Genomic DNA, 16928 nt, shown 5'->3' on the forward strand with positions numbered 1-16928 from the left:
TAACGGCCCCATAAAATCTCATGCCATCAAACACTGCTTTGTCAGCTTAAGTTGAAGCAGTTAAACGAGACATACATGCCACATCCTTTTGAGGTGATAATGCTATCATTTTACAGCCTGCTGATTCATGTAGATCTGGATTGAATTAAAATCAGACCTAGGACAATGTAAAATTATTTACTTCTAAAGAATGCCGTTATTTTAATGTTAAAAATGTCTACTTGAACATCTTTATACTCCAGATGTGTAATTTAATATATTATTTATTTGTATCAATACGGGGACAGTTCTGTCGATCCGTAGTTGCTAAAGCCTTCTTGATGTCCTACGTCATGGGTTGATCTAAAGGTAAGATTAAACAGCCATTGTGGGGGAACTGTATCGACCTCCAAACACATTTTCTTGTTAATGGCTGAAAGTGTTTTAAGTGTAGTCAAAACAAAGCAGTAGGTCTTTTAATGTGGTGCCCTGGTCAATAAAGCATTGATGCTCAAATTGCGAGGCTAAATTATTTTACTCCCATTTGGGGTGATTTATTGTTCATGCCAAAAGTTCAGTGATTTAGCAGTTCACCCCCTCTGTCCTCAGGTTGACTGTGGGCCGCCCACTGGCATGTGGAGGTCAGGCTCTGGTCACTGCTCTGGGGGACAGCTGCTTGCCTTCTGGCCTTGTGGTGTGAGTGACATGGCTCCTGCTTTCTTGGCATTTCCTTCCTGTCAATAAGGGTTAGATTGGGTGGTGTTAGGGTGGGTGGCGGGGTTGGAGGAGGGGTGTTACTTGTGGAACTGATGTGGATTGTTTCTCCTCAGGCTGTCCTTGTAAGGAACAGCAAATGTTTACTTTCGTTAGGGCAGACAAAGGAAGGGGGCAATAATAGGAGAGCCCTCTTTTCACTGAAGTGCACTGATTTGTTAGGGTTGGGATGTGTAAAGACCTGAAGACCCTGGGCCATCTCCTGACAAGCCCCGTTGTGCTAAGATCTTAAGGTGCGAGAGTGCAGCTTCTTTAAGGGGTTGCAGGAGGGAGAAAGTGCTTCATCTGCGCTCAGAAAACTGGACTTCAAGATCTTGCAGTTCATGTAATATAATGCCTTTGTAGGTTGAGAAGTTGGAAAAGATGCATACAAAATAAAAATCTGTTCTTTTCCCTTTGAGTTTATATAAATTAAGTCTAAAATAATTTTGAACGGTCTCCTCTGAATATTCACATTTATAAAAATAATATTTTCATTACTATTATTCTCATTACTCTTACTGACTTATCATACCACTGAGCTTTTGAATGTGATTATATATCAACTGTCTTTAATACAGAGTCATTGGAATTAGATTTATAGTGTTACCTATTTTTTTGTCTTTTGGGAGCCAATCTTTTCAAAGCATAACCTAGTCTAATGGATATTTTTGAGTTTATTTGAAATTGAAGAGACGGTGGTGCCTGATGGACTTACAATGGAATTACAACTCAATTAGTTTGACATTGATAGGCCTTTTATCTTAGTTTTAGTTAATACTCTAGTATTTTAGCAGTTCAATGAATTGCCCCTTTATGTTATTACCTTAAAATATTCATTTGGAAAAGGTGTGCATGGTTAACATGGTTACAGTCATAGTTTTTATGTCTGGTTTTGTGCAAAGCAGGCAGAATTGTAAGCACTGATTGGTGGAATATTTCATTTCTAATCTGAATGTTTTCCTGTGAAGAATAATATAAATAAAATATATGAGTAGACTTCATCACTATTGGTATTTTACAACAAATATTCATGTTAAAAGGAGCGAAACGTTTCAGGAAATGCCCGGTTTTAGTGGGCTGATGTGATTACCTTAAATTCAACCAATTCACGCTGAAGTGGGATCCTGGTAAATATTTAGTTGTTTTTTTTTTAGCTTGACAAAAACAAGGAAATATTCACTTAATCTGCTGTCCTATATTAGTATTAGATTCTTCAGGTGTAAGCCTTTTTACTGTTATAAGTATTCTTATTTTATTTGCAATTAAAATCTCCAGCTTACCTTTTTGAATGAAAATATCTAGTCTTTGTAAACCGAGAAAGAAAGCAGTGGCAGAGATAATGAACCGAAGGATTTTCTTTTGATCTGAACAGATAACCAACCCAAGCTTAACAAGATAAGTCAGAGAATGCCTGCTTAGCATAAATGCCCTTTTGTCATATGGTTGGCTTCAGTATTGAGATTTTTTTGTCCTAAAATAATATAAGAATAAATACCTATTTTAGGTACTGTGATTCCAGTAAATTGCTTTCATTATTGCACATAAGATTGTTCTTTTAATGAAAATGCTGTTTGTAGAAATGCAGACTATATCAGAAGGCTTGTGTGAGAGAGCATGTAACATTTCAAGTATCAGTGGTTTCTTGAAAGGGCTGGGTAAGCAGGGTTTTTTTTTAGTGCAGAGTCTTTATACCAAGGTGTTTGTAGTTTTTGTTTAAAATAAAAGAAACAATCTTAAACCCTAAAAATGGAACACATTTTTATACACTTGTCTCAGATTTGCTTTATTGTGTCTGTGTGATGAAACTATGCAAGATACATTTGCCATAAATGCATTTGCCACTACTCTTCAAGGTCTAGGTCTTTCTAAGAAGCTGTGTTTGACTTTACTCGTAGAGGTTAGGCTCAAATTGAATTCGGTCCAATTCTTTTTCCATGTGCAGAAAAGGGATTCAACAGATCCAAACTGACTTGGTAGATTTTACTAATCTGGACTGTTAATGATGTACAGCAATATAGAATATGAAACTTCAGATGTCAAGTGAGGATTAATATTTGAGATCTGTTCTATATCCATTCAAGTTTCGGATGTAGGTCTATAACATGGCAAAGAGAAGTGTTCCATTGTAAAATGCCTCCAAAGTTTTTTTTTTATTGTTTAATATATAACCAGAAGTGACAGGGTTGATAAGAAGTAGTCTTTGGCAAGCTTTGACCTTTGTAGTTTCCGGTTGTTGATTGGAATGTACACTCCTTATCAAACTGGTATTAAAGTCACTTAAATAGTGGGAAGGGACAGAAGTTTACCATCCTTTTGTAGGTGAAAGTTTGGGAAATGTTAATCATTCAAAGGCTTTAGAGGATCTTAATTGGGTTATTAACTGTGTAATGATTGTTAAAGGAATAAAAACATCTTAGCTTAGTAACAGGCTTGGTAATCTTTTTGTTTTATAGATAAATCCTATATAGTCTAACATATATAGTATATAATGTAGTATAACCAAGCATGTAGCCTTATTTCAGGTGAACAGAGCTTAGGCTGTCAGTTAAAATTGTGCTCCATTTGCTGGAAGTGGTTTTTGATTTATTAACCGCTTAAATGATTGTTTGAGCTTTTTAAAATGTTGAGAAACATGTAGAAATGTATATCATTTTTTTCTTTTTATCCTGATCTGTGTTCAGTTTGAATTAAGTTTCCTTGGTGTTGCTGTGCTTTTTCCATCAACAAAACTCTTTGTAATTTTGTAAAAGAAATTTGCAATCACGCAAACTCGTCATATAACAAACATAAGTCTCATAGCAGCAAAACATAACCTCCTAAAGTAATAAATCATTCGAAGAGCAAGAAATACATCGAGTGTTCTTCAGTAAGATCCCCTGTTTTCCAATTTTCTAGAAAAGGAGACTTATTTCAGAAGATGAAGTTACAGTAGGTTGCCACATGAGAGAGGTCTGTGCTAGCCTTTTGGACTTGGCAATATTAACATCACTGGCAGGAAATTTGAGCAATACATAAAAAACACTTATGTAACTTTGTAGTTTCTTTTTTCAGGAAAAAATGTTCCCTTCTGGAAAAATTAAAAAATCTGATGCAGATATCCTCCACTGTCCCAAAAGTGGCTCCCACTAGTTCCCAGATTAATCTCTCCTAAAGAGAGTTTTTAAGGAGCCTTAAGCTAGTAGGCCTTCTAAAATGAGGGCATTAGCAGGAACAAATCTGCCAGACTGCCTGGCTTTGGCTGAGCAACTCATATTTATATTCACTAAGTGTAATGTGAAGATTGTGGTGCCACTAAATGTGTATATGGTATGCACCCACTTAGAATAGTTTTCATTTATTTCCTTTTAATGTCTCATTTCTTACTTGAGGTTTAAAGCTTGCTGTACTTCTGTTAAGGTCCGCTTTGTATCCTGCTGTACGTTTGTTTTACACCTCATGCTTTGGAACCACTGCACTGACTACTTCATGTCTGTTTATAGTTCACCGCAAGTGTGGTGTAGATATTCTGAAGGTGATCTGTAAAACAAAAAGAACAAGAGGTTAACCAATACTTCATGCGGCACCGTAGAGTACAAAAGCAAGAGATCCATTCCTCTTTTCTGTTTCCGCTAACCTGCTCTCTTCTCCTGTGTCCCAGTGACAGTTATGCACGTGTGCGAGCAGTGGTGATGACCCGGGATGACTCAAGTGGTGGATGGCTGCCTTTGGGAGGGGGAGGACTCAGCTGTGTTACGGTCTACAAAGTCAACCATCAGGAGGAGAATGGCTGCGCTGATTTTCTCATCCAAGGAGAACGACTTAAAGACAAAACAGTAAGGCGGGCACTCGGTTCTTCTTTGTACCATTCATGCAAAACAAATGTGGTTGGCCTTCAGATTCCCTTGAGTTTGAGAGGTGGAGATCATCTATTTTCTGCACTGTTCGTGAATGTCAAGCTGTACTTTTAAGGGATGTTCTGAGTGGGTCTTGTGTGAAGAGCAGCTTGAGCTGCCATAGACCAGATAATTTAAAATTCACCGAGTGGTAGTGCACAATAAGTTGAGCACTAAGAAGGTTGTGTGGACTTCAGCTGACCACGGTTTCCTTGGCTTGCAGTGCAGCAGGGACTCCAGGGATGCCCAGTGATATCGGTGAGATGGTGCTGCACCTCCAGTCAGTGCTCTCCTCCTGTCACGCACTTTGGAACCCATGATGATAGTTCTGATAGTAGGAACTTCATAGGTGTGTGCACACATCCTCTGTGCAGTACAGAGCTTGAAGCAGTAAGGAAAAGGGTGATATCTACTCAAACTAAAATTGCCAAGTGTATAAGTGATTAAGAATGTAAGGAAGTTTGCAAGTGAATGGAGGTCATTTGACCAGTCTGTCCCCTTTGGGGGGTCAGCAGTCAATCGAGCCAAGGATATTATTCAGCTGTTTCTCAAAACAAATCAGTGTATTGGCTTCAACAACATTGCTGGGCGGCTTATTTCACACTCCCACAATCCTTTGAAGAAGTGCCTCTTGTTGTCAGTTTTAAACGCACTTCCACATAGTTTCCTCTTGTGCCCTTTGCTTCGTGTTTCTCATTCGGGAGAAGTCTGCTCATAAACGGAATCTTGATTTAAATTTAAAAGGGAGCAGAAGAAGGATCTTTGTGGCCACATGTGAAGGATTCAGACTGTGTTTGGAAGTTCCAGGATATGTTTCAAGAATTGGCTAGGCGAGAGATTCAGGTCAATTATGTGCTCGTAACTATATTAAAAAATAAACAAGATGGGTTGCAAATGAGAAGGGAGTTCTGTCCTTCAGTAACAATTATGAATGATTGTACTGAAGCAATTGATTGTTTTCTATGTTTTTTTCATTTTATTTCTTTGTACATACTACATATTGTAGTTCACATCCTCTCTATTATATTGTTACCCAAGATTCATTCAAAGTGAGACGACAAGGCCCAAATCTTAAATCTTATAAGCTGCACTTATAGCTGCTGTGATTTCGGTTATGGAGCTCCTCATTTTTTTTAGAAGTATTGTTTTGGAGAGCACTTGTTTTTTTTTACTCCATAATGAGGTGTCTGAAAATAGGATCGCATGTCATAATGCATCATAGTGTCATAAATAAGACAAAGTCTAAAAGGAAGAGGATGGCGGGGGCAGGGGTGCTTTTGTTTTTCCTCTTTAAAGCAACATTTTAATGTTTGAATGCCAGCGAAAGCAGAGCTGTGCACCACTGGGAAAAGCGGATAAACCTGTCAGTATTTGCATGGATTTCAGAAATGGAATTACTTTGACCCACACTTCCTTGGTTTTATTTTTCCAAGGTCATTTCCAAACCTCAGATAGGATATGATTGCCTGTTGATCCATTGACACCTATCATAAATAGACACACACGTGATATAAATATGAATTGAATGAGACACAATTGACAGTTATCTTTTTTTATTTGGAGATCATGGCTTTCTTTGGCAATTTTTGCAGGTAGAATGCGGCCACGTCAGGCAGCTCTGAGTGACGCCGCAAGCTGCAGCGAAAATGTATTGCATTAGAACCAAATGTCTTGTTAGTGTAGGAGTGCTTAAACCAACTGTTCAAAAGCTCCAGCACCCTCTTTCTTTGATAAACAAAAATTAATTCCATGCTTTAGAAATGGAGGCACCACAAAGAAAAGCAGTATTGTGACTTCTGTCAGTAGTTGCAACATACAAGAATATTCAGCTACTTGCCTAACGAGGGACCGACGCATGTAGGAAAGTTGGGGAAGAAACGCATTAGAACACGCTAGGTTCAAGAGCGTCAAAGACTATTTTGGATGAGCTTTTACAAAGGGCTGACATTTGTGAAGGACACAGGCGTGCTCAAAGGGAAATGTGCAGGATATATAGAGGAAGTCGTCTGTTCTGTGGAGATTTTCAAAGTGATCTTCATCAAAAGACTAGGGTCATTTCGGAAGAGGCTTAAAACCACCTCCTTCCTGCTGTAGCCCAAGGACAGGAAGCACATCTTGAAGATTCACTGTATTCCCACAGGAACAGCTGCAAGACGGACATCGGGAATCTAAAATAACTAGTTGTTGCACACAGGGTCTGATTTATTAAAAGCGATACAGTGAGTGATGTGGGTATATTTGTCTTGCTGTTCACATGTGGAAAAATAACCATGCTCCTGATCTATATTGAGATGGAAGTGTCATGGCACATTTGCTGCCACTTTTTAATATTTGCATATTTTTCTGCAATAGCCATCTTTTGTGTATTTTTCTAGCCAGAAACACAAGATCATTTAGAGAATAGTTGAACTGTTTTAACGACATGAAAAGTCATTAGCTTCTGCCAGAAAATCATGAATTAAATCTGTCTGCATCCCAGCAGTTAAGTCACTGCATGTGGTTTGGATGTTCAGCATTGTTTTGAAAATTAACATTCAACACTTTCTTCATAATTGCAATGTTGTTTGAATTACCCTGTGAACTGATTCCCTCTTTAAAGCATCATTAATAATAGCAGATGAAGGGATGTCAGGTACTTGTTAACATTTAAGTTTATTTGCCTTTCAAAAATATTTTTTTGAAAAAGCTTCCCACTCGAACATCTTTAGTTTCACATGAAGTGAAAGTTTTAAGATGCTGTAAAGATCAGGATCACACAAAAAACTGGTCTTTTATTTGAAACCATAAGAAGGTGTTAAATAATTTTGAACTTAAATGAAGGAGCTTATGTTACCATATAGGTGCAGTAAATTTAATTCAACATTAAGTACATAATGAAGTGATAGAAGAAGCCTACAGAAAGGGCTTTGAAGTGTGTCTAGGCTCTTACAATTGGCGTGTTTTTAGGGTTTAACATGGTACAGAATGTGCCGATGAGTCAGTAGTGTTTGGATACAGTTATGTCCATGTGATGTGTTTTCATCTTGAAGGCTTGAATATTAATTAGCATCAGAGTGGCCATTTATGATATTAAACCTTTTAGGCATAGAGAGCTGTCTGTATTGGTTTTGTTCCCATCCCACAGTAACATTACATAAAAAGATATAAAATATTGTAAATGTTTAATATGTTTAAAATTTAAACTTCTGATAAACCATATTCCATCAGTTTTACTAATGCTTATGCTTCAGTTTTTGTACTTGTGTATTTTGGTGAAAATATAGCAAATATTAAATGACACAGTGGTGGTAGTGTTTTGGTCTGCAGTGTGCAGTCTTCCTGGGTTCTATTACAGACCAGGCTTCCTTATGTGTGAAGGTTGCACCGAAGTTCTCCTCCTGTGCTTCGATAGCTTCGTACTTTGTTTTTCTTTCACCTTACAAAGACAGCTAAGTAAATTTGCCCTAAACTGTGTCCACACCTGCAATTAAGTTGTGTTCTGTCCAAGGATATTGTCCTGCCTTGCGTTCTATACTTCCGGGATAGGCTCCGGAGTGCCCTTTCCTTTACTGGGGATAGGTGTCTTTCCTGAAGATGAATGCAGATAGTGCATGATGTATATATTTATACACATAGTAAGGCTACGGTGTTTATAAGTTAATTTCGTTGAACAAAGGGTTAGCCTACCTTTTTGGCTTTTTAGAGTTCTTATATTCTTACTGGGCTTTGGGCAGCATTTAAGGTAGAAGTTTTATATGTGATAGTTTGGTGTACCACTCTCATTTATTTTTTTCCACTGCATTTCATTTGTAATACAGGTATGTCTGTATATATAATATCAGTTTTTATTCATAAGAATTCTTCTATTTACAGTATCACTAAGATACTTCCCATACTTTGAAACAGCTTTTAATGCCCTTAATAAAGCTATTGTCAATAAAAGCAAAATTGCATTTGTGCTATTTCCTACTTGCACCAGAACTTTCTGAAATCACTAGGGCATCCTGTATCCTATTTCCCCTCCTTTTATATAGTATGGAATATTTCACTATGAATATTTAGCATGTTTGATATTTTTTCTTCGTTAGCACAATATGTCGGCGTTTCACTCTTCTTTAAGAATAGTGTTAGCTCAAATGACTTTCAGATGCACAAATACAATTTTTCCCATCTGCCCCCATTTTAATTCACAAAGACTGTTTTTAAGGAAACAAGCCTCAAAACTGCAAAATCATTTCCTCTGCGGGTCGAGATAACAGATACGTTTTCGGCTTCAGGCAGCAGAAAGCACTGCAAGGACTAGGAAACCCAGCAACTTGAAACTGAAATAGAATTCCATTCATCTTTTTTTATTTGGAACTGTTGTGAAATGTGGTATATTACCAGTAATGACAATACTTCCTCCTCTTCCTCTTCATTTGTGCTCACCTTACTAGTGCTGGCTCCAGCCAGTCTAGTCTCCGCTGTCGGCCTCTGCTCCAGCCTCCTCCTGGCCACTGGATTGTGTAAACACAGGGCTGTGCCCTTCTGGCACAGACACAAGGCATTCTACCGTCCTGCACTCTCCTCTGACATCCCATTATAGTGGCTGGAAGATGTCGGAAGGAAAATCGGTCATAATTCCACACTTATCTGAAGGAGCTTTGAGAAAATTATCGACTAAAAAACACAGAATTAACAATAAGTGTGAAGTGATGTATGATTTAAGCACATACTGTACAAACACAGAGAGCTGACATTTAATGCTTAAGTTAGATGCATACCTTTTTTTTAACCGGCACAATTTTATGGGTTATTTTATCGCAAAACAACAGTGCGCTTCTGAATTGCACATTACTTGAAAAGTTTGGAAAATTGTGTTTGTTTTTAAAATAACTGGCAGTGTCAGAATTGTGCAGATGAATACTCTATATATTTAAATCCCTAAATAGGCCCCATTTGCATTGTAGGGCTCATTTTTGCATTGTTATTCAATATAGAAGTCTTATTTTCACTAGTACAAATAGCCACACAGGATACATTCAATTGCTTTGCAAACAGCACAAAGCCCATAATGCCCGTCTCTTATTTCATTTAATCTGTTAAGGAGCTGTCCTGGAGTTAAGTCAGATGGACTGATTTAATAATGGGTTTTATAAAACTTACTGCTGAACAGACTACATGGATGTAGATTTTGCCAATAGGAAAGATTCCCAGGACGACCAAACTTATTCCAAGCTTACATAGATGGATGTATGTTGCTGTTCTTTTACTCGATACGTTTTTTTTGTTTGTTAGGAGGTGTTTTTTCTCGTTTGAGTGCTCGAGTTCTACTGCTGGGAAAAGTCGCCTTTTTCTAAAAGGCTGTCCGTGATCCTTGTGTTTTCACTTTTTTATTAACGGGCTTTTTTATTCATGTTTAATGATTATCGGGGCACTGCTTTGAACATGTCACCCAACATTTACAAGTCATTGATCATCTGAATTTTATTTGAATAGTAATTAAGTACTTTTGGCCTTCAGGTTGTCTTGGAGTGTGTTTTGAAGAAGGAGCTGGTGTACAACAAGGTTAACCCAATATTTCACCACTGGAGAATCAATGAGAAGAAGTTTGGGCTGACTTTCCAGAGTCCTGCTGATGCAAGAGCGTTTGACAGAGGTATTCGTCGAGCCATCGAGGACATCAACCAAGGTATTTTTTTGGTTTAAAACAGATTGGCTACAAACTTTATTTAAACTACTCAAATACTACAGCAGTTGTCAGACACTGAAAAAAGTGTGGGGACGGATATAATGCTGTTTGCATTTCGAGCAGTATATACTTATAAATTGTATATAAAGGTATGTTTCCCCACTGTAAATTAAGTACAGTTATACATAGCTCGTTTAAAAGTGTCTTATGACTTTTATCAGTGTACTTTATTTTCTGCCACAGTGATGAAAAATGCTCTGCTGTGAAAGAGCTTTGTCATAGCAGAAGGTGTGGCTAAGTAGACCCTCCCGCAGTAGTTTAAAAATAGGTTTGTGGGGTTTGTTATAATTTTGTCATTTTATAGAGTCGGTTGTGTTCTTGACTGTCAAATTGTAAATTAAATTAGCACTTATTTATAGAACACAATTTAATAAAAAATAAGTATGACATGATTAAGATTTGTCTTAATCATTGAAGATTCAGTAGACATCCTCAAAGTATGTTAATTGCTTTAATGTTTACCAAGTAAAATTGGTAAACTTATCTTTGCAGTATCTTGTAAAAAAAAAGTCATTTTTTACTATTTTTGTTTTTAAAAATGTTTATGCTAAGTTACTGCACAGACAAGAACCCACATTTTATTTCAAGTAATAAACTTTTATAAAACATCTTTTTGTTTTTATTATTTAAAACCAGAATGGTTATTTTGTAATTCTTTGTAATTATTTTGTACTGTCTTGAATCCTTGGACCTCTACTCAAAGCTAGCTTCTATGCTTTTTGTCTTTCTAATGAATCCCAGAAAAGTTGGTCTTGTTCCTGTATGATGAAACACTTGTGCTATCATAACCGGTCTGTACCCCCTGAGTACTTAACTAGTGTCCTATTTCAAGATTTTCTTGCAAAAACATGTGGACAGTTCAGTATCAATTACCATCTTATCTAATTAACCCTTTGAACATGTTCAGTGAGGGTTTTAGGTGGAGACAGTACTCCATCCAAACCCTAACTGGCTGGACTGGAACAACCCTTGTTAAAATATTTACTGATGGTTTCTAATTCTTTGTCACTAAAGTTATCCTTCTAGATGCAAGTGCAACATTTGATATGGTCAATTACAGCATCCTGTAGGATTACATGGAACAATTTCTAGGGATAACTGGCACTTATTAGTGTTGGTTTGGCTCCTGTTTGGTTACCAAATGTGAATATATTATATATTCACTTATATATTATGCATCCATCAATTTTCCAATATAGAGTCACGAGAGAGTCAGAGCCTATGTAATATACTTGTTATATATGATTCTTTATATATGTTAATATATAGTTGATTAGTTAATTGACTGTTTTACATCTGATGATGCTCAACAGGATTCTGTGCTGGGACCTTTAATACTTATTATTATTGGCCATCATTGATATTTGGGTTTCAGTACTATGCAGATGTACAGAATTATTTGCAGTCCAAACTGGATATTATTACTGCAGTTTCTACCTTTTTTTCCAGCTGTATGTTTGATATCATAAAAGGAACTGAACTTGATATAACTGTGGCAAAAAAAATTTTGCTTATCGGCTCCCCATATCACTTTGCAAAGCTGGTGACTTCAGTGTAGTTTTTTAAATCAACACTTCATTAAAGTTAAAACCCTGGGTGTTACCTGCCATTTGAATTGCTAGGAATATCACAAGAACATCTTTTTACAACTGTGCCACAATGCTCTGTCAAGCGCTTCACTTTGCCTAGGTGATGGTTAAGTATTGATACATTACTTTATTTAATCAAGATTATTCTGAGTCCTTAATTTTTCTGCTCTTTCTAATGGGTTATCTAATCAGCCTTTCTTTGTCCTTGCTCTTCTGCTAAGTAACAGTAATGTGCATTGGCATGACTTTTGTTCTCTGTCAATTGCATGCGCTAGATCTCTTTGAAATTTAGAGGGGACTTTAAAGGTTCCCTAGGTCACAAGTAAGGCACTGAATGGTCCAACTTCAGGTTATTTTAGGAATTTATTGCATTCACAGAATTTAGCTCTAGATGAAGCATCTGTAAAACCACTGTTGACATTCTAAAATCTTGCTAAGACCTATCTCTTCACTAAAGATTTTAAGTATGTTTTACCCCTGATTTTACTGTACTTTCATTTTATTTATGTTGATTAGATGTGCTGTTGTTTTGTGCTTTGAGTTTCCTGTGAAGCTCTCATAATAAAATTGTGTCCCGAAGAGGGAAAGGACTTTCATCCATTCCAATAATGTAAAAGAATCAAAATAACATATGTTGCTCAGTTGCCTCCTACAAACTACAGAATATATATATAGATTTGGTTGTAAATGTTTGCTTACCAGGTTTAGAGTTTTCGCATGGCATCAGAAATCAAAGGTTGACCATTGTTTTCAGCATTTTTAATTATTTTAGGTTAGTACTTTGACCAATTTTCAATGCTGTACGAAGCTTCTATTAGATTTAGGATACTTTCATGTTTTGTTGGTAAACATGCATTGATTACTGTTCCTGTCATTTGTATAATTTGTAAAATAGCCTAAATGTTTTTGAACCTTTTCTAGATATAATCTTTATTACTTGGCATTCCATGAACTGGTTCTCTTTGTACTGACCTGTACCAGCCCCTCTGTTTATCTTATCACTCTAAGCATGAATAAGATACTGGCTTCCTGTAGAAGCCATTCACAGCCCTGCATTGAGTTTGACACAGCAGGTTTTTGATGTGCTGATAAGGTTTTTTAGTAAAATGCCAAAGGTAACATGCATGTAATTACCAGGGAGACTGTTTGGCAGATTACCATTGCCTGCAATGTTATGTAATGCGCGTGCATCTTTTAATACTTTGAACCCCAGGGACTAGAACATTCAATAGTATGGAAAGTTTTGTTTTAATGGTCAAGTTGGAATGGGGTTGCTGTAAATCACAGTGCTTTGTAATGATTATTTCAGAGTTGGCTATGTTCCTGGAAAATTTAAAATGCAGATCAATCTATTCTGTATATTGTATGCTCTAGAAATTAGGTAAAAGTTTTTTTTTTCTAAGGAATAATAAACATGAAAGACCTGTAGCTGAAATGCTCCACCTTAGGTTTCATGGCTGAATTGCGCAGTAATGTCAAATGATGTACAAAATTCTTTGTATTCCTGTGCATTGCTTTGTGGGCTGCAGTATCAACTTTGCAGTTCCCTGTTACCATGGCTACTAGGTACACTACCCTTACGTCATTCAGTCTCAGCTGACACAGCTATATGTGCTGCCTGCAGTTTAACTGAGGCATTAAGCAGCTGGACAAAAGGCTGAAATGAGTCAAAATAAAAAAGAAAAACCAAATACATTGGAGACATGTTCAAGGACAGTTTGCAGTGTTGTAGGTGTGATTAGTTTTGATTCGTTAAGAATATATTCAACGCTTGGTATGATTCATGTACAGAAAGAAGTTTGACATTCTCAGAAGAAACAGAAGTTTTAAATATTTTAAATCTTAAAATGATTGTAATACTAGATAGTTGAGCTCTACTATTACTTAAAAGGTAGTGCTTTTCACCTTTTATTTGAACCTTATTGAATATGGACTAAACTGAATCTTTTTTTTAAACTCTGTATTTTTACAGATTAAAAAGCTAAGTGAATTCAAGTCCCTGTAGTGTTAGATTGTAGAATGTTCTTTTCTGAACTTCCACAGACTGGGCAAGAACAGTTGCTTTTCACACCATCTCAAACTTCTTAAACTACTTAGTGGAACTTTTTTCTGAGACCAGAATCCTAGTGTGGAAAATATACTATGCAAACTATAGCTCTGATACAGAATAGTAGAACATACCTAAAAGATATGTTTATGCCATATGAAATGATGCCGAAATGTTTTCTTTCTTCTTTTCTTCAGCATGGAATAAACCTATTACTTGTTCCTTTGCAGCCTACGCATGCTGACGCAGCTACCCACCTGAACTATTCAAGTTTAATACGACAAGTTACTAGTTTACTTCGGAATGTTTACTGAAATGTCAGGAATATTTACAAGGGTGTGGTGAGCAAAATGTCTCTGAATCCTTTATGTTTATTCTAGGTTGCCCATCATCTTACAGCGAACCAGAGGTTCCAGAAGATGGAGTACAAGTAAGTCAAATCACATTGTTTTTATATTTAATAGCAGTTTGGTTGGTGTTTGTGGTTTTTTCTTTAAATGAAACAGAGCATTTGGACACTACATGCAGCTTTATTTCAACACTTAGAAACATTGAACTACTGCTTAGGAAGATGTGTTTAATATTCAACTTGTTTTAACTGGTGTTTGATAGAGAGCTGTGCTGCACTAGTAGGTATTGACTGACAATATTACTGACTCAACATTGCGGTCCACTAAATTTGTCCAGTCTGTCAATTAAAGCTTTTAAAGAAGACGACCTAGCAAATGAATTTATGTAGTCTGATGATGCAGTAGTCCAATCCATAGGATACAGCTAAACACCAATCTTTTTTGCTTGATTGGTAAAAGACCTACATTTCACAAGACCCCAAACATTATGGTTTAGTAATGACAGCCTTTTTTAAACAAAATGGTCAAAGATTCATCTCAACTGACATTTTTATAGGGTCAGATATTTCTAACCAGTGAACCACATACATTTCAAGAGATGGAGTTAAAAATTGTCTGTTGTGGAAAGGTAAGAAGAAATGTCTAACAACCTAGAACTGGAGAGTCTGTTGAAGGTTCATATGATGGAAAAAACACTGATGGGTGTGGTCAATGATTAATCTGGATATTAGTTATTGTCTCACTCCTAGACTCATATCCTATGAAACACGTTTAGTGAATGCAATGTTTTTGATAGCTTTTATTTTAGAATCTAGTTTTTCGTTACCTCAGCACTGTTAATTTGTGATTTTTGGTCCTGTTGTGTTGATGTTAAAAAAAAAATCCCCAAGGAAGCTGAATTAAAAGGCAGTTTTTTTTGTGTGAATGAACGTTATTTTGGAATACTGTGGCTTTATTTTTAAAAGTTTAAATGAGCTGCAGTACAAATACTATTTAATTTCTTTACAGTTTGCATTAAATATCAGCTGGTTATGTGCTCTGAAGCTTGTAATTGAGACCTACCTGATCTGTTCACTCTCTCAGACTTACCTGTGGTTTTTAAGGAATGTATGCAAGGTGATCACGGGGTCTATACTTTACATGTCTTTGGCAGGTAATGAGTCGTTTCCAGGCAGGTGTATTGGCATGAATATCAAGCCACAAAATACACTTTATTGACAGTTTGAGAACTACCTCTCATCTTACTAACCCCAGGGAAAGGAAGGATGAGTCATGCATTTAGGTATTTTTTTTAAAGAGCTATCTCTGTTCTGTGGCTTCAGGCTAGTCCTTGACTGACTAGTTCTTTGTTTGGCTTGGGAAGCCCAGTTTATGCTAGCCTGATTAAAAAAACAGCCCTGTGATTTACGCATTGTCAAAAGTAGGTTCGCTTTCAGCAGGAAGGATGTTCTGAATGGTGTATTTTATATAGGAATGCATATACACATGCACACATTTTATATTTTATATAATTTATAAAATTACATTTTATTCATAACATAGCTTGAAGTGTTATAGAAGGAACCTTATCATCACTGTAAGATTTATAGGGCTTGGGCACATATGTAATAATAATCAAAAAGGTTGCCTTTATTTCAACATTTGCCCTCAATTAAACACATTGGTACAGTTATTTGTATTTTATTCAAATATTTCAGTGTCTATGTAGGTATTTACACATTCTGCAAAAAAGGCATAATTCCTTGTATGTTGTAATAGATTAATAATAATAATAATTGCTTACACTTATATAGCACTTTTCTGGACACTCCACTCAAAGCGCTCTACAGGTAATGGGGACTCCCCTCCACCACCACCAATGTGCAGCATCTACCTGGATTAAAGTCATCACAGAGCTGGATAAGAAATCAGTCTAATGCACATTTTGTAGCTACTTACAGACAATGTAGTTGTACTATAAAAAAGGTGATGCCTTGTGCTGTCGTGCTTTAAATGTACATACCTCAATGTTATTTCTATGTTCACTGATAATGATATTTATAATGTAATTGCAGGCTCAGTTGTGAAGAATAAATGGTTGCAAAACTGAATGTTCCCCTTTACAGTGTCATCTATTTTTTCCATTCAGTATGTGGAATGAGCCCTATGGTTCACATACAGTGGGTATAGAAAGTCACCACCCCCTATTAAAATGTTCACCTTTGTTGCCCTAAAGCCCAAAAAGAAGACAAATAAAATCAGACTTTTTCTAGTTTTATTTATAAATTGTACATTGCAGCATCCATGTGAAAAAAAAGCAAAATTTCTAGAAAAAAAGTAGAATACCTGGGTTGGATAAGAGAACACCCCCTGAGTTAATACTTTGTGGAAGCACCCTTTGCTTGAATTACAGGCTTGAGTCTGTTTGGATGCATCTCTACCAACTTTGCAGGAATATTTGCCCTTTCGTCCTTACAGAATTGTTCAAGCTCAGTCAAACTGCATGGTGACCGTTGATGGACTGCCCCTTTCAAGTCATTCCAAAGATTTTACGATGGGATGTAGGTCGGGGCTCTGACTAGGCCATTCAAAAGTATTAAATAGTGCTTAAACTATAGATTTTCCTCTTCAGTCATTACAAAATAT

The 16928-nt window shown here is 36.5% G+C and overlaps 1 protein-coding gene across 1 annotated transcript in view; it reads left to right on the forward strand.

Moving 5' to 3' along the window:
• The window catches only part of spred1 (sprouty related EVH1 domain containing 1), a 48204-nt gene that overhangs the window by 16754 nt on the left and 14522 nt on the right, over nucleotides 1–16928 (forward strand). The window contains exons 2-4 of the mRNA XM_088925984.1: nucleotides 4373–4547; nucleotides 10089–10257; nucleotides 14334–14383. Of these exons, the coding sequence (XP_088782110.1) occupies nucleotides 4373–4547; nucleotides 10089–10257; nucleotides 14334–14383 (394 nt within the window). The remainder of the gene's footprint in view (nucleotides 1–4372; nucleotides 4548–10088; nucleotides 10258–14333; nucleotides 14384–16928) is intronic.

Source organism: Atractosteus spatula, chromosome 9, assembly GCF_055471065.1.
Source record: "Atractosteus spatula isolate fAtrSpa1 chromosome 9, fAtrSpa1.hap1, whole genome shotgun sequence".
In the NCBI taxonomy this organism is placed as follows: domain Eukaryota; kingdom Metazoa; phylum Chordata; class Actinopteri; order Semionotiformes; family Lepisosteidae; genus Atractosteus; species Atractosteus spatula.